This window comes from Pan troglodytes, chromosome 19 (genome assembly GCF_028858775.2).
Source record: "Pan troglodytes isolate AG18354 chromosome 19, NHGRI_mPanTro3-v2.0_pri, whole genome shotgun sequence".
Taxonomy (NCBI): Eukaryota; Metazoa; Chordata; class Mammalia; order Primates; family Hominidae; genus Pan; species Pan troglodytes.
Genome location: NC_072417.2, coordinates 86232420 through 86258069, shown reverse-complemented (window position 1 = coordinate 86258069; position 25650 = coordinate 86232420). Strand labels below are relative to the sequence as shown.

Genomic DNA, 25650 nt, shown 5'->3' with positions numbered 1-25650 from the left:
GTCACACAAACCCTATCAGCTGCTTTCTACAGAGTTACTCAGGATAAATTGAGGGCTTGATGCCAAGGCACAGATCAGTAAAACCCACTCTATGGAGGGCCAGACCCACATGATCCAAGAGACACAATTTAGATTCTCCCAGAGGAGGGTTTCTCAACCCAACACTATTGATATTTGGGGCTGGCTCATTCATTGTTACTGGGGACTGACCTGCGCACTGTAGTGTGTTTGCAGCATCCCTGGCCTCCACCTGGTAGATGCTAAGCACTCCCTCAAATTGTGACAGTGAAAAATGTCCTCAGACCGGGCTCGGTGGCTCATGCCTGTAATCCCAGCACTTTGGGAGGCCGAGGCAGTTGGATCACTTGAGCCCAGGAGTTCAAGACCAGGAGTTCAAGACCTGGCCAACATGATGAAACCAGATCTCTACAAAACATATAAAAAATTAGCCAGGTGTGGTTGTGTCCACCTAGTGCTCCCAGCTACTGGGGAGGCTGAGGTGGGAGGATGGCTTGAGCCCAGGAGGTTGAGGCCGCAGTGAGCCGGGATCACACCATGCACTCCAGCCTGGGCAACAGGGTGAGACCCTGTCTCAAAAAAAAAAGTCCCCTGACATTGCCAAATGCCCTCTTAGGGGCTGAAAACCACTGCTCTTAAAGGAGGAGTGAGCCACTTTCTTAAAAGGTTGGTGCAAAAGTAATTGAGGGTTGGGCACGGTGTCTTACGCCTGTAATCCCAGCACTTTGGGAGGCCAAGGAGGGCGGATCACTTGAGGTCAAGAGTTCGAGACCAGCCTGGCCAACATGGCAAAACTCTGTCTCTACTAAAAATACAAAAATTAGCTGGGCATGGTGGCGCAAGCCTATAACCACAGCTACTTGGGAGGCAGATGCAGGAGAGTTGCTTGAACCCGGGAGGCGGAAGTTGCAATGGGCCGAGATCATGCCACTGCACTCCAGGCTCTGTCTCAAAAAAAAAGAAAAAAAAAAGATGTAATTGCATTTTTTGTCGTTAAAAGTAATGGCAAAATATAAAGACCAATTTAAGACAAATAAAAGTGTTTTCAGGGCCGGGCATGGTGGCTCATGCTTGTAATCCCAGCACTTTGGGAGGCTGAGGCAGGCGGATCACAGGGAGTTTGAGACCAGCCTGACCAACATGGTGAAACCCCATCTCTACTAAAAATACAAAAATTCGCCAGAAGTGGTGGTGTGCGCCTGTAATCCCAGCTACTCATGAGGCTGAGGCAGGAGAATCGCTTGAACCCGGGAGGCAGAGGTTGCAGTGAGCCGAGGTCGCGCCACTGCACTCCAGCCTGGGCAGCAGAGTGAGACTCTTATCTCAAAAAAAAAAAAAAAAAAGTTTTTAGGTCACATTCTTTTATTCAAAGCAAAAAAAAAAAAAAAAGATTTATGCAGTCCCTTGGGGAAAAATGTATATACTTACATTTTTTAATTGCCTGCTTGATTGAGAAAATTGATACTTCCTATTAGCCAGTAAAATGTTTCTACGTGGGTATACTTGAGAAGTGGCTGTACCAAGGCAGCTTTCTAATTTTTCATCCTGAAGTCAGATCGAGGATTGTATTGAGAAGGTGGCATGGGCCAGAGGGCTTCTCCTTGCAGATCTAGAGTAGTGAGAGGACTGTGTCATCTCCTGGCTGACTTGAAGACAATCCTGCATCAATATCATTTCTCACAACCGTGGTTCTTCCCCAACCCTCCACCAAATCTGGGCTGACTGCAGAGAGTTTGCTGTTGTATTCTCTGAAAAAAAGAAAACTATAGTGCAGATTCCTTTATTCATCAGATATGTACTGAGCCCCTGCCATGCTCCAAGTACTCTGGTACGTGTTGGGAGGTATAACAGCAGGCAAAGCCAACACAGTCCCAGGGTGGCACTGTAAGTTGTGTGGACCCCTTCCTCCATAAAAATTGTGAAAATTATATTTATGACTCTGTTGCTATAAACCTACAGGTTTGCATATTTTCTTCTGTTTTTTTTTTTTTTTTTTTTTTTTTTTTTTAGAGGGAGTCTCGCTCTGTTGCCCAGGCTGGAGTGCAGTGGTGCAATCTTGGCTCACTGCAACCTCTGTCTCCTGGGTTCAAGCAATTCTCCTGCCTCAGCCTCCCGAGTAGCTGGGATTACAGGTGTGCCCCACCATGCAGGGCTAATTTTTGTATTTTAGTAGAGACAGGGTTTCACCATGTTAGTCAGGCTGGTCTCGAACTCCTGACCTCATCATCTGCCCGCCTTGGCCTCCCAGAGTGCTGGGATTGCAGGTGTGAGCCAACACGCCCGGCTATTTTCTTCTGATTTTAAAATAAATGAAAACACGTTTGTGGGCCCCTAAAAGGGCAGAGGGCCCTGGCACTGTGTCTACTGAACTGTTGCCGAAGTCACCCGGATGGGCCTTGGCCTTAAGGGTTTGGGTTGAAGGGCTTGGGAAACAGACACTCAACAAGCAAGAAGATAAGTAAAAGCAGCAAACATGGTACTGATTTGAAGGAAACACACATCTAGATGCTGGGAGGGAGAGTAACGCTCAGAGGGAGAATAACCCGGGGCCTCACTTTGGATAAGGTCACTGCGGGCTGGGTGTAGTGGCTCATGCCTGTAATGCCAGCATCTTGGGAGGCCAAGGTAGGAGGATCGCTTGAGCCCAGGAGTTTGGGCAACATAATGAGACTCCATTTCTGCAAAAAATAAGCTAGCTGGGCGTGGTGGTGCATTCCTGCAGCCCCAGCTACTTAGGAGGCTGAGATGGGAGGATCACTTGAGCCCAGAAGTTGAGGCTGCAGTAAGCCATGATTGTACCACTGTACTCCAGCCTGGGGTACAGAGTGAGACCCTGTCTCACAGGTCATGGGGGATAGGTGCTCCCTGAAGAAGTGGCATTTAAATCAGACTCAGAGGATGAGGAGTCTGGGAGGTGAATGGTGGGGACAAGCATGTTTAGAGAACCAAAGATTCACCTAGCTTTTGGCCTGAGTGTCTGGGCCGTTTCACTTTTTCTGAGCAGGAAAGACTGAGGGAAGAATGGATGTGGGGGAGTTCGAGTTTGATCTCAGATACATGGAAGCCGATTCAAATGGAAATGGCAAGCTGTTGTGAAGCGAGTGTCATGGACCAAATGTTTGTGTCCTCTCAAAACTCACACACAGAAGCCTTAATCCCAATGTGATGGTATTAGGACTTGGAGGTCTTTAGGAAGTGATTAGGTTTAGTTGAGGTCCTGAGGGTGGAGACGCCATGATGGAATCAGTGTCTTTGTAAGAAGAGAATGAGGCCAGCGTTCAGTCTCTCTCTCCTCGCCTTGTAAGGACACAGCAAGAAGGTGGCCATCTGCCAGCCAGTAAGAGAGCCCTCCCTGGGAACAAAATCTGCCAGCACCTTGATCTTGGACTTCCTAGAACTAAGAGAAATAAGGGTCTGTTGCTTTTTTTTTTTTTTTTTTGGAGTTTCGCTCTGTTGCCCAGGCTGGAATACAATGGCACCATCTCATCTCACTGCAACCTCCGCCTCCCGGGTTCGAGTGATTCTCCTGCCTCAGCCTCCCAAGTAGGTGGGATTACAGACATGTGACAATATGCCCGGCTAATTTTTGTATTTTTAGTAGAGATGCGGGTTTTGCCATGTTGGCCGGGCTGGTCTCGAACTCCTGATCTCAGGTGATCCACCTGCCCCAGCCTCCCAAAGTGCTGGGATTACAGGTGTGAGCCACCTCGCCCAGCCAAACGTCTGTTGCTTAAATCACTCTCTACAGTATTTTGTTACAGCAGCCCGAGCTAAGACAAGGAGCAACTGTCTCCTTGTCTGCAGAAAACACATCCAGGAGTGGGAGCCGTCAAATGAGAACATGGAATTCAAGGCCTCACCAAAAGGAGAGAGCAAAGACAGCGCTAAGTCAGCGGCCAGGCGCAGTGGCTCACGCCTGTAATCCCAGCACTTTGAGAGGCTGAGTCGGGCAGATGACGAGGTCAGGAGATCAAGACCATCCTGGCTAACACGGTGAAACCCTGTCTCTACTGAAAATACAAAAAATTAGCCGGGCATGGTGGCAGGCGCCTGTAGTCCCAGCTACTTGGGAGGCTGAGGCAGGAGAATGGCATGAACCCGGGAGGCGGAGCTTGCAGTGAGCCGAGATGGCGCCCCTGCACTCCAGCCCGGGTGACAGACAGAGACTCCATCTCAATAAAAAAAAAAAAAATAAATTTAAAAAAGACAGCGCCGAGTCTGATGAGCCCCCGACCGGAGGGAAGGTCAGGATGTTGGTGGTGGGGTGGCCTTGGTCTGCCATGCTCTACTGAGTCTCCCTCCAGCACCCCCTCCAGGGTCAGGGCAGTTTATCCAGGCAGGGAGTGAGTGGGGCCCGCGCTTTGCCTCCCGCTCCCCCTGCCCACACTCACTGGGCTTTGTACACAAAGTGGGTACAATCGACTCTTTGTCAATAGTCGGGGCCTGGAGGGTTTTTCCATCCTACTCTCTGTCTGCCTCATGACCCAATAATTATTTAGAGATAACAGACCAGAGGGCAGTCTATGGTGATGAAAATAGAGTTTTTCTTCCAGACTCAATTGACCCAAAGACAGATCAAACTTGTGACCTTGGACCCACCATCCATCAAAGTGAGCACCCTCGGCCACGGCTGGGAGAATTAATCCAACACAGTGTCCACAGTCAGCGGGCGGGTCCCTGCTCTACAGAAACTTCCCTCTCTCCTCCTCCCCATGGGGGTAGGGGGTTATGCGTCCCCAGGGGAACACAGGACCATCCGTTAGGGCATAGGAATAAATATTAAAACTTTGTTGATAATTGTGGTTTATCTTGACCTTCTGCATTTTCCCTGTTTTAGAAAGTACAGAATAAAGCAGGACTGGGGAAAGACACCTCCTTTCTTGGAGCTGCTTTACTTTTTTTTTTTTCTTTTGGGATGGAGTTTTGCTCTCGTTGCTGTGGCTGGAGTACAATGGCGCAATCTCAGCTCACTGCAACCTCCACCTCCCGGGTTCGACCGATTCTCCTGCCTCAGCCTCCCAAGTAGCTGGGATTACAGGCATGTGCCACCACGCCTGGCTCATTTTTGTATTTTTAGCAGAGACGGGGTTTCACCATGTTGGTCAGGCTGTTCTCGAACTCCTGACCTCAGGTGATCCACTTGCCTTGGCCTCCCAAAGTGCTGGGATTACAGGCGTGAGCCACCGCGCCCGGCCACTTCTTTCCTTTTTTTTTCGAGATGGAGTCTCCCTCTGTGGCTCAGGCTGGAGTACAATGGCACGATCTTGGCTCACTGCAACCCCCACCTCCCAGGTTCAAGTGATTCTCCTGCCTCAGCCTCCCAAGTAGCTGGGATTACAGGCGCCCACTACCACACCTGGCTAATTTTTGTATTTTTAGTAGAGATGGGGTTTCACCATGTAAGCCAGGCTGGTCACAAACTCCTGACTTCAAGTGATCCACCAGCCTCAGCCTCCCAAAGTGCTGGCTGGGATTACAGGTGTGAGCCACCGCGCCCGGCCTGGAGCTGCTTTTCAGCCAATTCTAGATTCTGGCAGTTGGCTGCCGGATGTCCTTCTTTCATGCCTTCTCGAGAGAGTGGCCCCAGGACTTTGCAGCCAGAGGGCTCTTTCTAAAATGCAAATCTCGGCCAGCGCAGTGGCTCACTGCGCTGGAGTAATTCCAGACCTTTGTAATCCCAGCCCTTTAGGAGGCCGAGGCAAGAGGATCACTTGAGGCCAGGAGTTTGAGACCAGCCTGGCCAACACGGTGAAACCTTGTCTCTGCTACAAATACAAAAATTAGCCGGGCGTACTAGAGCACACCCATAATTCCAGCTACTCAGGAGTCTAGGCAGGAGAATCGCTTGAACCCAGGAGGTGGAGGTTGCAATGAGCAAGACTGCACCACCACACTCCAGCCTGGGTGACAGAGTGAGACTCCATCTCAAAAATAAAAAATAAAGTAAAAATGCAAATTTCAACAACATCGTAAAGTGGGCTTTCAGTGACTCCTCAAGGTCCCAGGTTTGAGGCCCTTCCCAAGCCTGGACCTCCCAGTCCCCCCAGCCACCCCCAGCAGCCAGTGTGCCAGATCTGGTCCTATAGAACCAGAAGTGATTTCCTAAACGCATGGCGGCGGCTAGAACCATTGTCCCCCTTCTGCCTTGACAAGACTCTACATGTCTACGCCTTTGTTTCACTTCCTCCCAGAAGCTTTCCTGCAACACCTAAGTGAGAGCTCAGCAGCCCTGTAGTAGCTCCGCCAGTGCCTTCTGATGTCACTGCCTGCTTATTGGTTACGTTCCTCTCTATACTAGTTTCCTTATTGTTGCTGTAACAAATTACCACAAATTGGCCGGGTACAGTGGTTCATGCCTGGAATCCCAGCACTTTGGGAGGCTGAGGTGGGCAGATCACTTGAGATCAGGAGTTCAAGACCAGCCTATCCAACATGGAAATGATCCCATCTCTACTATAAAACAATACAAAAATTAGCCAGGTGTGGTGGTGCATGCCTGTCATCCCAGCTACTCAGGTGGCTGAGGCGCAAGAATTGCATGAACCCAGGAAGTGGAGGTTGCAGTGAGCTGAGATGGCACCACTGCACTCTGGCCCTGGCGATAGAGTGAAACTCTGTCTCAAAACAAAACAAACAAATAGAAAACACAAATTGCCACAAATCTGGTAGCTTAAAACAGTGCTTTTTTGGCCAGGCATGGTGGCTCACGCCTGTAATCCCAGCACTTTGGGAGGCAGATCACGAGGTCAGGAGATCAGAGATCGAGACCACAGTGAAATCCCGTCTCTACTAAAAAATACAAAAAATTAGCCAGGCGTGGTGGCGGGCGCCTGTAGTTCCAGCTACTCGGGAGGCTGAGGCAGGAGAATGGCGTGAACCCGGGAGGCAGACCTTGCAGTGAGCCAAGATCGCGCCACTGCACTCCAGCCTGGGCGACAGAGTGAGACTCCGTCTCAAACAAACAAACAAACAGCACTTTTTTTTTTTTTGAGACAGGGTCTGGCTCTGTCGCCAGGCTGGAGTGCAGTGGTTCAATCTCATCTCGCTGCAACCTCCATCTCCTGGGTCCAAGCCAACCTCTCACCTCAGCCTCTTGAGTAGTTGGGACTACAGGTGCAGGCCACCACGTCCAGCTAATTTTTGTAGAGATGGGGTCTCATTATGTTGCCCAGGCTGGTCTCAAACTCCTGAGCTCAAGCAATCCACCCTCCTCAGACTCCCAAAGTCCTAGGATTATAGGCATGAGCCACCATGCCTGGCCCACAAATGTAATATCTCACATTTTTAAAGGTCAGAAGGCCCAGATGGCTTTCACTGAGCTAAAATCAAGGTGTGGGTAAGTCTGTGTTCCTCCTGCAGGTTTGAGGGGAGAATCTGTCTTTTCTACTTCTAGAGGCCACCTACATTCCTTGGCTCATGGCCCCTTCCTCCAGCTTCAAAGCCAGCAGTACAGCATCTTCACATCTCTCTCTGTTTTTTCCTCTCTTCCTCTGTGTCTCTCCCTTCCTCTGACCCTCCTGCCTCCTTCTCATAAGGATCCTTGTGGTGCTATTGGGCCCACTCAGATAATCCAGAATAATCTTCCCATCTTAAGATTCTTAACTTAATTGCATCAGCAAGGTCCCTTTTGCCTTGTAAGGTAACACACCCACAGTTTCTGGAAATTCGGATGTGGGCATCTTTGGATGGGGGCACATTATTCTACCGAGTGCAATCTCCTAGGCAAGTGGCTGTGTCTTGTTTGTTCTGTGTCTTCCAGAGACAGCAGCAGTTAAAAAGTACTTTTGAGCGAGTGAGTGAGTGAATGAGTGAGTGAGTGAGTGAGTGAGTGAGTGAGTGAGTGAATGAGTGAGTGACTGAGTGAATGAGTGGGTGAATGAGTGAACGAGTGGGTGAATGGGTGAATAAGTGAGTGAATGAGTGAGGGAATGAGTGAGTGAGTGGATGAGTGAGTGAATGAGAGAATGAGTGAGTGAATGAGTGAGTGGGTGAGTGAATGAGTGAGTGAATGGGTGAGTGAATGAGTGAATGAGTGAGTGAGTGAATGAGTAAGTGGGTGAGTGAGTGAATGAGTGAGTGAGTGAATGAGTGAATGGGTGAATGAATGAGTGAATGAGTAAGTGGGTGAGTGAATGAATGAGTGAATGAGTGAGTGAGTGAATGAGTGAGTGAATGGGTGAATGAGTGAGTGAATGAGTGAACAAGTGAGTGAATGAGTGAGTGAATGGGTGAATGAGTGAGTGAATGGGTGAACAAGTGAGTGAATGAGCCAATGGGTGAATGAGTGAGTGAATGAGTGAATAAATGAGTGAGTGAGTGAAAGAGTGAGTGAATAAGTGAATAGGTGAGTGAATAAATGAGTGAATGAGTGAATAAGTGAGTGAATGAGTGAGTGGATGAATGAGTAAGTAAATGAGTGAGTGAGTGAGTGAATAGCTCCCCAGAGGAGGGAGGGTAAGAGCCAGACGTGGGAAGCCAGAGGACTGTGGTTAAGGAGGAGGAGACCAGAGTGTGACCCAAGCTGCCCCACCTGCCACCTCTGCCACTTCGGCTTTGCCGACAGGCCGGGCCTGCAGCTGTGGGTGACAGGCTCCTTTCTCACAGGGCATGGGGGGCAGGGGCTGAAGCCTGTGGAGTTTCCCTCTGAGCCCAGGGAGGCTTTGGGCAGCCTCTGCTCAGCCTGGAGAGGCTCTGGGCACAGAACCCCAGGCAGGGCAGAGGATGACCTGAAGACCAAGTGAAGACACGTCGCGGCAACAGTGGACAGGGAATGCTATCCGCACACCCCTTTGAGCAGGGCTGACTCCCTAAGCCCAAAATGTCCTGTTTCCTTGATATTTGGACCAAAAGTAGAATCTGCATCCTACCTACTCAGGAACAAGCAAAGGCTCAGTAGCTGTCTTGGGCCTCAGGGGTCTGGGTTGTCTTCCCAGCCCAGGGGAGGTGGAGCCGTCTCCCACGCTTAGCTGGGTAGGCTGGAAGGAGCTGGCGTTGGGGCCAAGCCGACCTGAGCTTGTGGTCTTTAGGAAGCACATCTAAGCCTTTAGCCTCAGCTTTTTTCAGTTGTAGAAGAGAAAGAATAATAGCTCTCTTTGCAAGGTTTTGTGGGAATTAGAGAGAATACAACGTAAACAGTGAACCTAAACCAATTAAGTCCTAGTAACTGTTAGCAAAGGTTGGATTCTAGGCCCCCATTCCCACATCTACTGGCTATATAAGCTTAGGCAGTGGTTTCACTTCTGGGCCTTGATTTCCTTACCTATAAAACGGGTAGAGCAGCTTGGAAGTTTACCTTGAGAATGGGAGGAGCCTTGAATGAGAAGTGTGGGTGGTTTATTAGTCCTGTGGCTATTTCCAAGCCCCAAGGGGAAGTAGATGCCTTTCCGTGGGTGCAGGTGTCAGAACTGACGGACTCCTAGAGACTGAGTTCCTGCACAATGACAGAGCAGGACCATCCTGGCTGCAGGGCCTCCCTGCCCTGCACTTCAAGTGGCCACTGTGAAGCCAACAGCTGTCCCCTCCAAGTGGCATTCTTGGGGCACAAAGGGCGGTGGAGAGAGCAGGGCACACTGGCTCATTGTCCCTGGGACTGAGCAGCAGCAGCGGCGGGTGAGGGGCACCCCTCCTGACCTCCAGCCCCTCCCAACCCCGTGGCTATTCGGCTGCCAGGCCATCACTGCCGGATCTTACAGTAGCCCCCAGCAGCACCTGAAGCATCATGGGACCCCTTCCCCCACGGCATCTTTTACCAGGGGCCCTTAGGAATAATGCATTTTAAGAAGAGATAGGTCCAAGCGCAGTGGCTCATGCCTTTAATCCCAGCACTTTGGGAGTCCGAGGTGGGCGGATCACTTGAGGTCAGGAGTTCGAGACCGGCCTGGCCAACATGGTGAAACCCTGTCTCTACTAAAAATAAAAAAAGTAGCCAGGCATGGTGGCAGGCACCTGTAATCCCAGCTACTTAGGAGGCTGAAGCAGGAGAATCGCTTGAACCTGGGAGGCGGAGGTTGCAGTGAGCTGAGATTTCGCCACTGTACTCCAGCCTGGGGGACAGAGCAAGACTCTGTCTCGAAAATAAAACAACAACAACAAAAACCACTCCTGTGACAGGCACCCACGTGTACTTTCACTGATCCTCAGTCCTCCAGGGACATGGTGTGCATTGGTCCCATTTTACTAATGCAGAATCTGGGGTTCAGAGAGGCGATTAAATGCCTGACCCAGGATGTAGACTGGTAGCTGACAAAGGCTGGATTTGAACCCTGGCCTGCCTGACGCCCCTGTCCGCACTGTCGCCATAAAGGCAGGGCGCTCCGTGGAGAGGAAGGCAGGTACTCCAGATAAAAGAAAGGTGGACATGGCCATGATCTGTCCAGGAAAGCACTGGCTGCCGTTGATCCCAGGCCGGGGGCATGGGCATGAATGACCTTGCCAGGCCCTGCAGCCAGAGAATTCCAAAGCTCCCCCCACCTCCACCCCCGCTTTTCAGAGCAGAGCATTAATAAAGGGGAAGGAGCTGGATGATGACAATTCAGAAATTTGCAGCCCGAGCTAAATGAGAGCCTCATAATGATGGTGATTAAAAATTCACACTTCTGTTTGTACAGCGATTTGAGTGTCCACTTAGCACCATGAATCAATTAATAAACGGAAACACAAGGGCTAGGGATAAGCTCCAGGGCACAGAAGAGGGGGCTGTGAGGTTTCAGAGGGGACATCCCAGGGCTGGGGCACTGCTTTTTGTTGTTGTACGATGGGGACACTCGTTGGCTTCAAGAGCCATGAGGTGGGGCAGCTCCCCCGGCCTCAGCAAAGCTTAACAATCACTCAACTTCTCTGGGTGTCTGTTCGCTCATCTGTAAAAGGGGTGAGGTCGGCCAGGCACAGTGGCTCACACCTGTAAACTCAGCACTTTGGGAGGCCAAGGCGGGCAGATCACCTGCGGTTGGGAGTTCGAGACCAGCCTTATCATCATAGAGAAACCCCGTTTCTACTAAAAATACAAAATTAGCTAGTCGTGGTGGCGCATGCCTGTAATCCCAGCTGCTCGACGGGCTGAGGCAGGAGAATCGTTTGAACCTGGGAGGCGGAGGTTGTGGTGAGCCAAGATCGCGCCATTGCACTCCAGCCTGGGCAACAAGAGCAAAACTCAGTCAAAAAAAAAAAAAAAAAAAAAAAAGGTGGGATCTTCCAAAACTAAATTTCTTTCTTTCTTTCTGTTGGGACAGGGTCTTACTTTGTCACCCAGGCTGGAGTGCAGTGGTGCAATCATGGCTCACTATAGCCTTGACCTCCCGGGCTCGAGGGACCCTCTTGCTTCAGCCTCCTGAGTAGCAGCTGGGACTACAGGCATGCGCCACCATGATTAGCTAATTTTTAAATTTTTTGTAGAGATGGAATCTCACCATGTTGCGCAGACTGGTCTCGAACTCCTGGGCTCCAGTGATCTTCCTGCCTTGGCCTCCCAAAGGGTTAGGATTACAGGCATGAGCCACCGCGCCCAGCCTTGAACCTGAATGCCAAGTGAGAAGGTCTATTCATTTCCTAGAGCTGCTGTCACAAATTACCACAAAGGTGGCTGAATACAATAGGAATTCATTCTGTCACATTCTGGAGGCTGGAAGCCCGAGGTCAAGATATAGGCAGGGTTGGTTCCTTCTGGAGGCTCTGAGGGAGAGTCTGTCCCACATCTCTCTCCTGGCTTCTGGTGCAGACGGCAATCTTTGGCCATCCACGGAAGCTGGGTCACCCCAGTCTCCACCTCTGTCTCCCCATGGCCTTCTCTGTGTCCCCTCTGTGCCTGTGTCTCAATTATCCCTCTCCTTTCTCTCATAATCACACCAGTTACTCGGTTTAGGAATCATCCTAATTCCAGGATGTCCCATCTTGAGATCCTTACCTGAATGACACCTGCAAAGACCCTGCTTCTAAAGAAGCTCATGTTCACAGGTACCAGGGGTTAAGACTTTGATTTTTTTTATTTTTTATTTTTATTATTTTTATTTTTATTTTTATTTTTGAGATGGAGTCTAGCTCTGTTGCTCAGGCTGGAGTGCAGTGGTGCAATCTTGGCTCTCTGCAACCTCCGCCTCCTGGGTTCAAGCGATTCCCCTGACTTAGCCTCCCAAGTAGATGGGACCACAGGTGCTTGCCACCATGCCCTGCTAATTTTTGTTTGTTTGTTTGTTTTTGAGACAGAGTTTCGCTCTTGTTGCCCAGGCTGGAGTGCAATGGCGCGATCTCGGCTCACCGCAACATTTACCTCCCGGGTTCCAGCGATTCTCCTGCCTCAGCCTCCCAAGTAGCTGGGATTACAGGTGTGCGCCACCACGCCTGGCTAATTTTGTATTTTTAGTAGAGACGGGGTTTCTCCATGTTGATCAGACTGGTCTCGAACTCCCAACCTCAGATGATCCGCCCACCTCGGCTTCCCGAAGTGCTGGGATTACAGGCGTCAGCCACCGCGCCCAGCCAATTTTTTGTATTTTTAATAGAGACGGGGTTTCACCATGTTGGCCAGGCTGCTCTTGAACTCCTGACCTCAGTTGATCCACCCACCTTGGACTCCCAAAGTGCTGGGATTACAGACGTGAGTGAGCCAACATGCCTGGCCTTTTTTTTTTTGTTTCCTTTGAAAAAAGGGTCTTGCTCTGTCACCCAGGCTGGAGTACAGTGGTGCAATCATGGCTTACTGCAGCCTCAACCTCCTGGACTCAAGCAATCCTCCTGCCTCAGCCTCCCAAGTAGCTGGAACTACGGACATGTGCCACCATGCCCACCTAATAATTTTTTAATTTTTTGTAGAGATGGGAGTCCTGCTTTGTTGCCCAGGCTGGTCTTGCACTCCTGGGCTCAGGCGATCCTCCTGCCTTGGCCTCTGAAAATGCTGGGATTACAGGCGTGAGCCACTGCACCTGGCCTAGACCTAGACTTTTTGGGTAGCCAGTTCAATTTACTGCAGAAGGTATTTTGAATAAGCAAAAACTATGAATGCAAGCCCCGTTGTTTGTGTGCCAAACTAATGATGAGCCACTGGGAGAAGGGATTTCATCCATGTGACACCCACCACACACCTCTGCTGGCCAGGCACCTAGAAGTGGGATGGGAAGCCCCCGGTGGAGGAGCAGAGAAGCTGGGGTGCTGGAGGGAGGAGTCTTAGCCAGGAGTCTCCTTCATGTTCATCCCTCATCAATTAACTCTTGCAGGCCACCAGAGTAGCAGAAAGATCTCTGGGCTATATCCCCAGGGCTCTCATGATTTTAAAAAATCATCCCCAGGCTGGGCACGGTGGCTCATGCCTGTAATCCTAGCACTTTGGGAGGATGAGGCAGGCAGATCACCTGAGGTCAGGAGTTCGAGACCAGCCTGGCCAATATGGCGAAACCCTGTCTCTACTAAAAGTACAAAAATTAGCCAGGTGTGGTGGTGTGGGCCTGTAATCTCAGCTACTCGGGAGGCTGAGGCAGGAGAATTGCTTGAACCTGGGAGGCAGAGGTTGCAGTGAGCCGAGATCGCGCCACTGCATTCCAGCCTGGTCAATAGAGTGAGACTCAGTCTCAAAAAAAAAAAAAAAAAAAAAAAAAAAAATTCATCCTCTAAGCAGCCCCCGTCCAGTCTTCCCCCACCATCCCTCAGAGAGCCATGTACCGTTCTCAGAGCCCTGTGGTGGTTCTGCTGCCTTCACGATCACTTCCCCCCAAAGCTGGCCCCAGCAGGCCCCCCAGAGTTGGGTCCCTTCTCAGCTCTTAAGCCTCATTGCCCCCATTCCACCTCTTTACCCCCGCTTCTGCCAAACCAAACCCTTGAGCGCCTCCTCAGCCTTCACATTGCTCCATGCCCCAACCTTCATACTGCTGGCCTTCTTCCAGAACATTCTCTCCCCATCGTCATGACTCTCCGTTGAGAGCTCTCCCTGCTACCCCTTCCTGACCTGCTGGGCCCCTCGTGCCTCCATTGCATTATTGTGTGAATGGCTAATGTCCCCTCCTTGATGGGGCCATCTCTGAGGATAGGGACGTGGCCCTAGTGCAGAGATGCTCAGGGATGTTTAGGGAAGGAAGTCATCAAGAGACCTAGATTTGAACCCCATCCATATCGCCTCCCAAACCACGTGGTCTTGGCCTCCCTGGGCTTTGATTCCCTCATCGGTCCTGCCTGCGCTGCCAGGCTTCTGTGAGCCTCTAATGCGCCTGTGTTGACAGATGAATGCATTCTTGGGACTACTAATCAACGCATACAACTAAGGCCAAGAGAAGCCAGGGTTTCTACCCCAGGGACCCCCTTGGCCCCACCCTCTAGCAGCCCTGGAGCTGGGTCCCTCTGCCTCTCCCAGGATGCAGTCAGAGGCCTGAGCTTCTGGAAACTCTTGGATCTCGTCCCTGCTCCTCCCAGTCCCACCTCGGCTCCAGGTGTCTATCTCTCCAGCTATTTTCTTTTCTGATCTGGAGTTCAAAAGAACAGATCTAGGAGCAACAGCCACGGGGAACAACAGCCAGCAGGCTAGTTCATGTTGGCCCAGCTGGGAGCCTGCGGGGCTGCCCACCTCTCCCTGCTGGGTTTGGGCACCCAGAAAGGAGGGCGTATGGGTTCTGGTTCTATGGGTATTAAAAGCCAATGTGACTGAGAACAGCAGCTCTAGTTAGAGGCAAGGCCAGTTTGGGGCCAGAGCAGGAGGAGGGGGAACCTGGTCTAATTAGAGCCCTAACATGCTCCTTTGAAAGCATTTTCAGATGTCCCCAGCCCTGCAGGCAGGGGTGGCGTAGTAATAATAAAACAACATTTGCATAGAGATTTCATTTATAAAGCACTTTCTCAGGGGTGGGGTGGCACTGGGTGGCCCTGTGGAATCCTGGCTGGGAGGCCGCCCTGGCCTTGGTCGGTTCCGCCCTCCCGCCAAGCTGGCGATTGTGTGCGAGGTAAACAAAGCGCCATTCATCCAACTGTTTCAGTTCCTCTCCTCTTCATTCCTTTTCCCTGTCTCCCATGAAGAGCTCACTCGGGGCTTGTCACTCAGGCCAGAAAAGGGGTGTCAGGGGCCCCAGAGGGAGACCCCTTCCCTGATGGGAAGAAGCGGGGAGGTGGGACGGCTCCCTCCCTCTGCAAACCCCCACCACCCCCAGCTCTGGCAGAATAACAGCCTTGCTGCGGTTGGTTTGTGCAACTCTTTGCTAACCTGTGGCTGTGTCTTCATGGACAAAGTATGAGCCCAGGTTTGGTAATGTCTGCGTGCACGCCACGTTTGTGTTTGGTAACATGCAGAGATAAGCAGTTTGTGGGGCTCGAGTGGGCCTTGTGTACACAGTGTGGGGGTGAGGGGCCCTGGGGCGTCTGCCCCTGCACTGGGTGGGCCAGGTGAGGCAGCTGGGCCCTGCTCCTGTACAGCCCAGGCTGGAGCGTCCCCTGCAGTCACCTGGCCACTGGCACCCTGGGGTGAAGGGGGAGGCATTGGGCGCTGGCCCCTTAAGGGCCTCTGATGAGCTATATTGGGCCCACCTGCCTGGGTTCCAGCAGCTTCCGCAGCCCCAGCAGGAGACGGAGGATGCAAGAGGTCATTGCGGGGCTAGAGCGGTTCACCTTTGCCTTCGAGAAGGATGTCGAGATGCAGAAGGGCACTGGGCTCCTGCCTTTCCAGGGCATGGACAGTGAGTGAGGGTGGGGCCACTTTCCCTCCCCTACCTTCTCTGTTTTTTTTTCTTTGAGACGGAGTCTCGCTCTGTAGCCCAGGCTGGAGTGCAGTGGCACAATCTCGGCTCATTGCAAGCTCTGCCTCCTGGGTTCACGCCATTCTCCTGCCTCAGCCTCCCGAGGAGCTGGGACTACAGGCGCCCGCCACCACGCCCAGCTGATTTTTTTGTATTTTTAGTAGAGACCGGGTTTCACCGTGTTAGCCAGGATGGTCTCGAACTCCTGACCTCGTGATCCGCCCGCCTTGGCCTCCCAAAGTGCTGGGATTACAGGCATGAGCCACCACGCCCAGCCTCCCTCCCCCTTCCTTCTCTACAGGCCTCTCTGCTCAACTCCCTGATGCGACTGCCCCTTCTCTGTCTCTCTCTTCTGTGGCTTCGGGGCAACCCATTTTCCAGACTGAGAAAGAGAGGCACAGAGAGACGGTGAATTGAGAGAAGCCACACTGGCCTCCCGAGCTCCTGGGCCAGCCTTGAGCCCCTCGAGCTCCTCTGTTTCAGAGTTGGGGGGTTAAGGGTTGAGGTCTGCTGGCTGGCTCTGCAGGTTAACCTCTACAGGGCCCAGATTTGGGGTCCCATAGGCCAGAGCCTGGGGGAGGTCTAGGTGGGACATGCCGATAAGAGGTGGAGGCTTCCGGAACAGCTGCAGCCTCTGGGGAAGCTACCTTCTCCGTTCCCTCTTCTCCTTCCAGAGTCGGCCTCAGCTGTGTGCAACTTCTTCACTAAAGGGCTCTGTGAGAAAGGTGAGTTAGCAGACAGGCCTGGGCCCCAAGCTGGGTGAGTGTAGGGTCTGTCTGAGCTACACCCAGCAGGGGCTCTGCCTGGCCTGGGATAGGGTGTCGAATTTGCACCTGGGGAGGGAAAATTGGGATGGAACAGAATTTTATTTTTATTTTATTTATTTATTTTTAGATGGAATCTCGCTCTGTTGCCCAGGCTAGAGTGATCTGGCATGATCTCAACTCACTGCAACCTCTGCCTCCTGGGTTCAAGCGATTCTCCTTCCTCAGCCTCCCGAGTAACTGGAACTACAGGTGCATGCCACCAAGCCCGGCTAATTTTTGCATTTTTAGTAGAGATGGGGTTTTGTCATGTTGGCCAGGCGGGTCTCAAACTCCTCACCTCAGGTGATCCACCTGCCTGGGCCTCCCAAAGTGCTGGGATTACAGGCGTGAGCCACCATGCCCGGCCATGGAGCAGAATTTTAGACTTACAGGTAGACAAAGGATAAGTGGTTGGATCCACCGAGCAGCCTGCCCCTCCCCTAAGATTTCCCCGCCTCAGCAGCAGTCTTCATAGTTTGCAGTTCGCATCAGGGTAACCAGGCTGCCTGGAAAGGGGTATTTTTTTCTTTCTGCCTTGCTGGGATGGGCGTGTGTCTGAGCTTTGGCCTGTGCATTCCCAGGAGGCTCCAGCTTCTTAATGTTTTTCTTGATTTCCTCCCAGCTAGAAGAGAGGCATCCTTCTCCCCCAGTCCCCTGCTCTGACTCAGTTTGGAAACTGGTCAATTGTCTCATCCATTCCCTATGCCCTGAGGTAGCACCTGCCACCATCTTTGAAATGCTATCAAAAAGCATCCTCCACTTCTCTCCTGCCCTGACTTTGGGTCAGTACTGTCTTCCTAGGCCCCTCTCCCCAAATGCAGCCATTCTGGGAAGGCCTGACTCAAATATAAGAGTTTTCAACTTTTCTTCTGGCTCATGGCTCATGTAGAGGCTCTTTCCACAGAAATATACAATTGCCAAAAAAAACTGGCTTCCAGTTTTAGGGTTTCCCTGTCTTCCTACCGCTTGCCTATACATTTAGGTTAAGAAATCTCACTGGTGTGAGAGTTTAGGACATGCTTTCTGATCCAAATGACTCTGTCCCTGGAAGCTGGGGGGCTGGAGGGGACCAGGAAAGGAGGACCTGGGGCCATGTTTGCCCACCTGCCTTGTTTGTCTTGGGGCCAGCCCTGGACCATGCAGGGAGAAGGGAAATGGGATCACTGGTTGCCCAAGGCCTTGTGCACCCAGGACCCTGCAGGCTCAATGTGGACTGAGTGGCGTCTCCTCAGCTCAGCCCATCCAGTCCCTAGAGCAGTGGTTCCTAGCAACACCCTTCTGCAAAGAAAGAAAGCTATTATGGTGGAAGGTCAGAACCAAGCAAGTCAATAGCCAGGGGTGGAGGTTAGGGGTATTTAAAAAGAGCACCTTGGCCAGGGGAGTAGGCTCACACTTGTAATTCCAGCACTTTGAGAGGCAGAGGCTGGAGAATCGCTCAAGACCAGCCTGGGCAACATAGCGAGACCCCATCTCTACAAAACATAATTTTTTATTTTTTAAAAAAGGAAAAATGGAAAGAACACCTCCCCTAGCCCCCAAATTATGTCAGAGAACTGGCCAGGCATGAGGCTGGACCTGCTTAGAAACTCAGGAACTGCCAGCCTGGATGACATGACAAAGCCCTGTCTCTACAAAAAATAAAAAAATTAGCTCAGTGTGGTGGTGCATGCCTGTAGTCCCAGCTACTCGGGAGGCTGAGATGGGAGAACTCCTGAGTCTAGGAGGTTGAGGCTACAGTAAGCCATGACTTTGCCATTGCACTCCAGCCTGGGCAACAGACTAAGATCCTGTCTCAAATAAATAAATTAAAAAGAAAGAAACTTAGGAACTGGGTGTCCTTCCTGCTAATAGCAAGGCAGACTTGAGTGAAGATGATAAAGCAGTTAAATGTAACATTTCCATGGAATATTCCTTATAAATCATTACAAAGTTGGCTCTTCTGTCACCCTGTTAGGTCTCTGGAATCGGGAAGCATAACATTTGATGTTTTTAAAGATGGGAATTCAACACACCCTTACTGAGCACTTACTATGTGCCAGGGGCTGGGCTGGGTGTGGGGATTCTGGGCTGGAAAGCCTGGCCCCGCTCCCTGGCAGGACGAGAGGGGGTGTTAGGCACTCTGGGAATGAAAAGGGGGCAGCTGTTCTGAGACCAGGTACTTCCCTGGAGAAGGGCATGGCACGCCAGGCAGATGGGAAGGATGGGCAAAGGTGTGGTAGTGGGAACAGCTGTGCTTTAAGAAGAGCTTGCCCTGGCCAGTCACGGTGGCTCAAGCCTGTAATCCCAGCACTTTGGGAGGCTGAGGTGGATGGATCACCTGAGATCAGGAGTTCGAGACCAGCCTGGCCAACGTGGTGAAACCCCGTCTCTACTAAAAATAAAAAAAAATAAAAAAAATAGCCGGGTGTAGTTGCAGGTGTAATCCCAGCTACTTGGGAGGCTGAGGCAGGAGGATCACTTGAACCTGGGAGGTGGAGTTTGCAGTGAGCTGAGACCATGCCATTGCTCTCTAGCATGGGCAACAGAGCGAGACGCCATCTCAAAAACAAGAGCTTGGCTGGGCGCGGTGGCTCACGCCTGTAATCCCAGCACTTTGGGAGGCCGAGGTGGGCAGATCACGAGGTCAGGAGATCGAGACCATCCTGGCTAATATGGTGAAACCCTGTCTCTACTAAAAAATACAAAAAATTAGCAGGGCGTGGTGGCGGGCGCCTGTAGTCCCAGCTACTCAGGAAACGGAGGCAGGAGAATGGCGTGAACCCAGGAGGCAGAGCTTGCAGTGAGCCAAGATCACGCCGCTGCACTCCAGCCTGGGCGACAGAGCAAGATTCTGTCTCAAAAAAAAAAAAAAAACCAACAAAACAAAACAAAACAAAACTCTCCCTTCATGCTGCCTCGGCTCCCAGTTCCAGCCCCTACAGGGTCCAGGTGAAGGGATAAGGGGAGAGCCCCTGGGGACTGAGTCAGGTACCCTCCTGGGGAATCCCCTGGAGGGCTGAGCCGGGCCCAGGCTGTGGATGAGGGGCCTCCCAGCCAGCTGCTCTGGTGTCTCCAGGGAAACTCTGCCCCTTCCGACATGACCGAGGGGAGAAGATGGTGGTGTGCAAGCACTGGCTCCGGGGGCTCTGCAAGAAGGGTGATCACTGCAAGTTCCTGCACCAGTATGACCTCACCAGGATGCCTGAGTGCTACTTCTACTCCAAGTTTGGTAAGGCCTCTTCCTGGCTCGGTGCCTCACCCTGGAGGGTGGCAGTGTGGGCTGTGAGATGGGAAGAAGGTTTCTAGAGGAGCGGGCACGCAGAGGAGGCTGGACATGTCCCTGGAGGCCAGAGAGACCTGTCTGAGTCTCAGGTGTCTGTTCTCCAAACCCCTAGACAAGCAGAAGTGCACCCTGAAGTCCCTGCCCTTTACTGCCCCCTGGATCAAGGTGCATACCAGATACCCCCAAAAGGGAAGAAGGGATTGTTTCTCTCCCCATTCTTGGTTCATCACACACCCAGCCTGACTATATTGAAATGTCTCAAATGAGCCATCTCTCAGGCCCCGGCTAGAACTTCTCGAATATCAGGCCTTCAGAGCCACATTCACGATGCCTGCTGTACCCTCAAAGCCCCAGCACCACTGTCTGCTCTTCCAACGGTCTTGCTATTTTAACTCTTACTTTAGAAGAAACTTTGCATTGTTTCCATAAACGGAGAACTAGCATCACTTGTTGGAAATCAAAGGTCATTGTAAACATAAATCCATGAGGTTCAGAGGTCTAGCACCTAAAGTCATCTTGTGCGGTCAAGCCTGGACCAGCATCTTACCTCCCTCTGGCTTCAAGGCATCCTTTGTCCTTTTATTTATTTTTATATATTTTTTTGAGACAGCGTCTTGCTCTGTCCCCCAGGCTGGAGTGCAGTGGCGTGATCTTGGCTCACTGCAATCTCCACCTCCCGGGTTCAAGCCATTCTCCTGCCTCAGCCTCCTGAGTAGCTGGGATTACAGGTACCCACCACCATGCCCGGCTAATTTTTATATTTTTAGTAGAGACGGGGTTTTGCCACGTTGGCCAGGCTGGTCTTGAACTCCTGACCTCAGGTGATCCACCTGCCTTGGCCTCCCTAAGTGCTGGGATTATCGGTGTGAGCTGCGGTGCCCGGCCTCCTTTGTCCTTTTAATCAAGGGACTGTTTATGGGGCAGCTGCAGCCACTTTCCCGCTTACTTAAGAAAGGAATTTGTAAATGTGCTTCAGGTCTCACCCTTCACAATACGATTCTACAGCTCAGAGCTTTTCGGAGCTGGAAGGAGCCTTACGGATTATCTAGTCCAGTGGTTTTCCAACTGTATTCCATAAAGAGTGACCTACAAAGAGACAGCTGGCAGAATCCCCTGGATGCCCCTGACTCAGGAGGCTTGGCTTCCAAATGTGGCTGCAGCCAGCTTCAGGGCCCCCCAAGCGGCTGCTCCTCGTTAGTGCCAATGGGAGGGTCCTGGGTACCTGAGAAGGAGGCAAAGCATTGCCTAGGCCAGTCAGAGCCCCACCCAGGCTAATATTCCATTTCCTGCCTGCTCCTGGGAGGCAAAGGCATGGCAGTTCCTGAGAGCTGCCCCCATGTCTCCCCTGAAAGGACAATGTTTATCCAAGTTCCCCTTGGTCACTGCCTAGCATTCTGTGACTTTAGTAATAAAATGCCACCTACTTAGTTATTCCCTCAATAGCCCTCGGTGTTTGTTTGGGGATCAGGTGCTCCTGGGCACGGATACAGGAACAGGACCAGGTCCCCCTCCGCCCCCAGATAACTCCAATTAGTAGAGGACAGACTTGTAAGCCCATGATTACAAGATGTAATCTACTGTTCTTACAGTAAATGAATGCATATGGCTTTCGAATATCAAAGCGATGATCACTCTAATTGGAATCGGAGTGTTGCTGGGGAGGTGTAGGAGTGGGACAGAGTCACTGGAAGGGCCTGGTGTCCGGGGTCTTCCGCCCAGTACCCCCGTCTCTGAATGGCGGATTGAAGGCTGAGGTGCTGCTGCCACCTGCTGGCCAGGCCAGGAATGCAGAGACGTGCACGCAGCAGAACGGCAACCAGTGTAGATGACTTCCTGTTATCTCCATCCATCAAATGCTGGCCAGCATCACCTAGGGGGTGATGTCACTTTGATTCATTAGAAAGCTCAAGCCCAGAGTCAGCACTCTGCCCAGTGCTGTACACTGACAATGAACAAACGAACCCTTTATGAACGTGAGGAAGCTGAATGAAATGGATGTGGCCTTTTCCCCTCTCTGAGCCCCGGCGTTCTCTGTGAAATGAGAGGGCTGGGAAAGAATGGTGGTTTTAAACTCTTAGGAATCAGGGGTACTCTCCTTTTTTTTTTTTTTTTTTTCTTCTTTTTTTGGAGACAGAGTCTCGCACTGTTGCCCAGGCTGGAATGGAATGGCACAATCTCGACTCACTGCAACCTCTGCCTCCCAGGTTCAAGCGATTCTCCCACCACAGCCTCCTGAATAACTGGGACTACAGGCACGTGCCACCACACCTGGCTAATTTTTGTATTTTTAGTAGAGATGGGGTTTCACCATGTTGGCCAGTCTGGTCTCAAACTCCTGACCTCAAGTGATCCTGAGGATCACCACCTCGGCTTCACAAAGTGCTGGGATTACAGGCATGAGCCACTGTGCCTGGCCTAGGGGTACTTTCCTTTAGGCGAAACCTTGCTTTGTAGAGGCCCAGTGTATAAAATAGATCTTCCTGGAGCAATTTGAAAATCAGTGGAATAGACGCTATGACGCTCCTTCAGCTCTGAAAAGCACTGAGCTGTAGACATTTAAGGAGGATGAAGTTGGAAAGATTCATGAGTTCTCAACTTGAATGAAGTGAAAGTGGGATGAATCTTCCCCCATGCTTCCTTCAGAGCTTTCTTCCTAAGAGAAATCTAAGAGAGCTCTTAAAATGACACCTGGGGCCGGGCGTGGTGGCTCACACCTGTAATCCCAGCACTTTGGGAAGCCAAGGTGGGCGGATCACGAGGTCAGGAGTTCAAGACCAGCCTGGCCAACATGGTGAAACCCCATCTCTACTAAAATACAAAAAATTAGCCATCCGTGGTGGCACATGCCTGTAATCCCAGCTACTTGGGAGGTTGAAGCAGGAGAATTGCTTGAACCCGGGAGGCGGAGGTTGCAGTGAGCTAAGATTGTGCCATTGCACTCCAGCCTGGGCAACAGAGTAAAACCCTGTCTCAAAATAATAATAATAATAATGACACCTGGGTAGCCTGGGCCTACTGGGCTGGCTCCCTGTAGGAAATAAACTAAACCTGAGACTTGGTCTAATCCATAGAGAGATGATGACGCAGGCTTAGTATAATGCAGGTGCCCACTCTGTAGAATGTTTCTTTTCATACCTGTGCCAACTTGAGCAGGGCTCTGCTTTTCTTTGCATTTCCACCAAGGGGAACAGCTTCCCTAGGCTCTGCAGGCAGCATGGGTTTTGTAGTAGAGATGAAGAGGGGGCTGCAGTTACAGCGACATGGAAATATCTCCACTTAACGTCGCAGGCCTTCTCGGCTCTCCTTGTTCCTGCTAGCCTCTAATGGCCTTCAGTTCCAGTGCCTCCTTCTCCATCTGGGGTCCCCCACTCTTACTCTTCCAGAGGTGTATATTCAGACCATGCCCTGCTTAGCAAATAGGACTGGGATCCACCCTTTTTAGACTGCAGGAAGGATTAGGCATACTTGCCATCTTCAAAAAGCTGGTGACTCCCAGAATAAAGGCCAGTGTCTTCTGTGTTTGTGAGGGGCAAGGTCAATCTGGTTTGGGGACACAGAAGTGATCACAAAGAGAAACTGCTTCTACAGAGAGTGCTGGGATTTTCAGGTGACTGCAGCAACAAGGAGTGTTCCTTCCTCCATGTGAAGCCAGCTTTCAAGTCCCAGGACTGTCCTTGGTATGACCAAGGTTTCTGCAAGGACGGTGAGGCCTTGGAAGCCAGGGAGCCCTAGGGGCTGTGGGGATCAGGGTGGGAGCTCTCAGCAGGGGAGGGGCCATTTTCCTGATGAGGCTGTGCCTTGGAGAAACCCCAAATAGAAGGCCTTTCTGTAGTTCTCCTCCAGCTCTGCTGTGACACACAAAACACAGCCTGGTGTGGGGCCATAACAGGCTTCTTGAGGCAGACTGACTTGGGTTCAAATCCTACCTTCAGCATGTATCAGCTGCATGCCTTTCTCCAAGTTACTGAACCACACAGGAAGCTCTTGACACAGGGTCAGGCCCATAGGAGACGCTTAGTTCATGTGTGCTCTCTTCTGCATTCCACTTACCCACCTGGGGGGTCCTGAGTGTTGCTTAAGCATGTCCTACCTTTCCCATTGCTGCCAGCCAAATTTAAGAGGCAGCTTCCCCCAGCAGGGTTCCCATGCCCTAAGCAACAGGGTTTCTCCCTCTCCTTTGTCTTCAGATAGGTTTTTCTTACGGAGTTCTTAGTGCTGTTGGTTTTAGGGATCTGGGCGGGGGTGAGGGCTGCTGAGAAGATCAGTAGGATTGTGGGGTTAGCTTTTTTCTTTCTATCACCCAGGTTGGAGTGCAGTGGTGCGATCTTGGCTCACTGCAACCTCCACCTCCCAGGTTCAAGCAATTCTCCTGCCTCGGCCTCCCAAGTAGCTGGGGTTACAGGTGTGCACCACCATGCCCAGCTAATTTTTGTATTTTTAGTAGAGACAGGGTCTCACCATGTTGCCCAGGCTGGTCTCGAACTCCTGGGCTGAAGTGATCCACCCACCTTGGCCTCCCAAATGCTGGGATAACAGGTGTGAGCCACCCCACCCGGCCAGGTCAGCTTTTTCTCAGCTGTACCTCCCATACCTAAATAAATAAAAGGCAACAAAGTGTGGTTCATATCCATGCAAGTCCTCCAGGACACAGCATGTCAGTGACATTTCCAACTCTATTTCAGAACTTGCCAGCTGACACCTGCTCCAGCACATTCCAAGGTTCCTTTTCCCCATCCCTGTCTCATGGCTAGAAGTGGATGCTTTAGGGTGGTACAGAAAGGACGGGAAGATTTATCCACCCCTATTAAGTGAAGCCCCTATGACCATCCACACCCTTCCTAGGGAGCTTTTTCATGTGTGTTTTCCCCTCTTGCTGAAGCGGATCCTTCTCATCACTTTCTCTTTGCTCAGCAGGTCCTCTGTGTAAATACCGCCATGTCCCCAGAATAATGTGTCTCAACTATTTAGTCGGCTTCTGCCCCGAGGGACCCAAGTGCCAATTTGCTCAGTAAGTATGATCCCTCAGTTACCAACTCCCACCAGAGTGCTAGGCCTGACCTTCTAGTTCTAGATCTTTCCATACCTTCGCTGGTCCTTAGTGGAAAATGAAGCATCTGGCAAGCATCCGCTCCAGTATTTTCCTGGCACCACTGCCTGACCCTGGCAATCTCAGAACTCTAACCCACCCTCTTAATGTGTATTCATGCTGGGGATGGGTGTCGATCTTTTCACAAACTGTTCTAGTAATAAGAGAAGAAACACTTAATGCCCAGTTCTCCCCAGTCCTCTGTAATTCTCCCTCACGCCCTGGCTAAGGGAGGGCAACTTCCCTACAGGGTTCTGAAATATGAAATCTGCAGCAGGCTGGCGCAGAGCGTGTTAATGAGCAGAAGATGGGAGGGCGAGAGCTGGGCTGTAATCGTCTCTCTCCACTTCCCTTAGTCCCAAGATGAATCTTTTACTCAACCCGAGTTACATGAAGGTGAGTGCAGGCAGGCACGTGCCGTCATGCCTCATCCCTTTATTCCCACTCCTTTCTGCTCCCCAGGGAAGCTCACCCAGCAGCACTGCATGGTTCCCAGCGAACCCTCACTCTCCTTTGAAAGGCATGTCATCATGCATGTGGGACACATATATGTGGTTGTTCCTCCCAGACTCCTCTCCAACCTCTAGAATCTCTGCTGTGGGTAGGGTAGGACTTCTCTGTTGACCAGCCCAAGGCTTTCCTTCTGCTAGCTGGGTAGCACGCATGGTTTTTGGAATCAGGGCTGGCCCTGATTGAGAACTGTGCTCAGTCCCTATGGAGAGACACACACTGTCTATAGACCCAAGTGTTGATGAGTGCCTGTGTCAGGGGTTGGTA

At 51.4% G+C, this 25650-nt stretch overlaps 1 protein-coding gene across 4 annotated transcripts in view; it reads left to right on the top strand.

The window, feature by feature from the left end:
• Window positions 1-15405: 15405 nt before the first annotated feature.
• CPSF4L (cleavage and polyadenylation specific factor 4 like) overlaps window positions 15406-25650 on the top strand; it is a 20091-nt gene continuing 9846 nt past the window's right edge. For 2 of the 4 annotated variants that reach the window (XM_016932860.4, XM_054670021.2), the window contains exons 1-5: window positions 15406-15659; window positions 16394-16444; window positions 19581-19733; window positions 23395-23490; window positions 24702-24795. In XM_016932860.4, coding sequence (XP_016788349.1) covers window positions 15491-15659; window positions 16394-16444; window positions 19581-19733; window positions 23395-23490; window positions 24702-24795 — 563 coding nt within the window. In that variant the 5' untranslated portion in view covers window positions 15406-15490. Of the gene's footprint in view, window positions 15660-16393; window positions 16445-19580; window positions 19734-23394; window positions 23491-24698; window positions 24796-25650 lie in introns of all 4 variants that reach the window. The other 2 variants (XM_054670022.2, XM_063799922.1) reach the window with 2 other exon arrangements.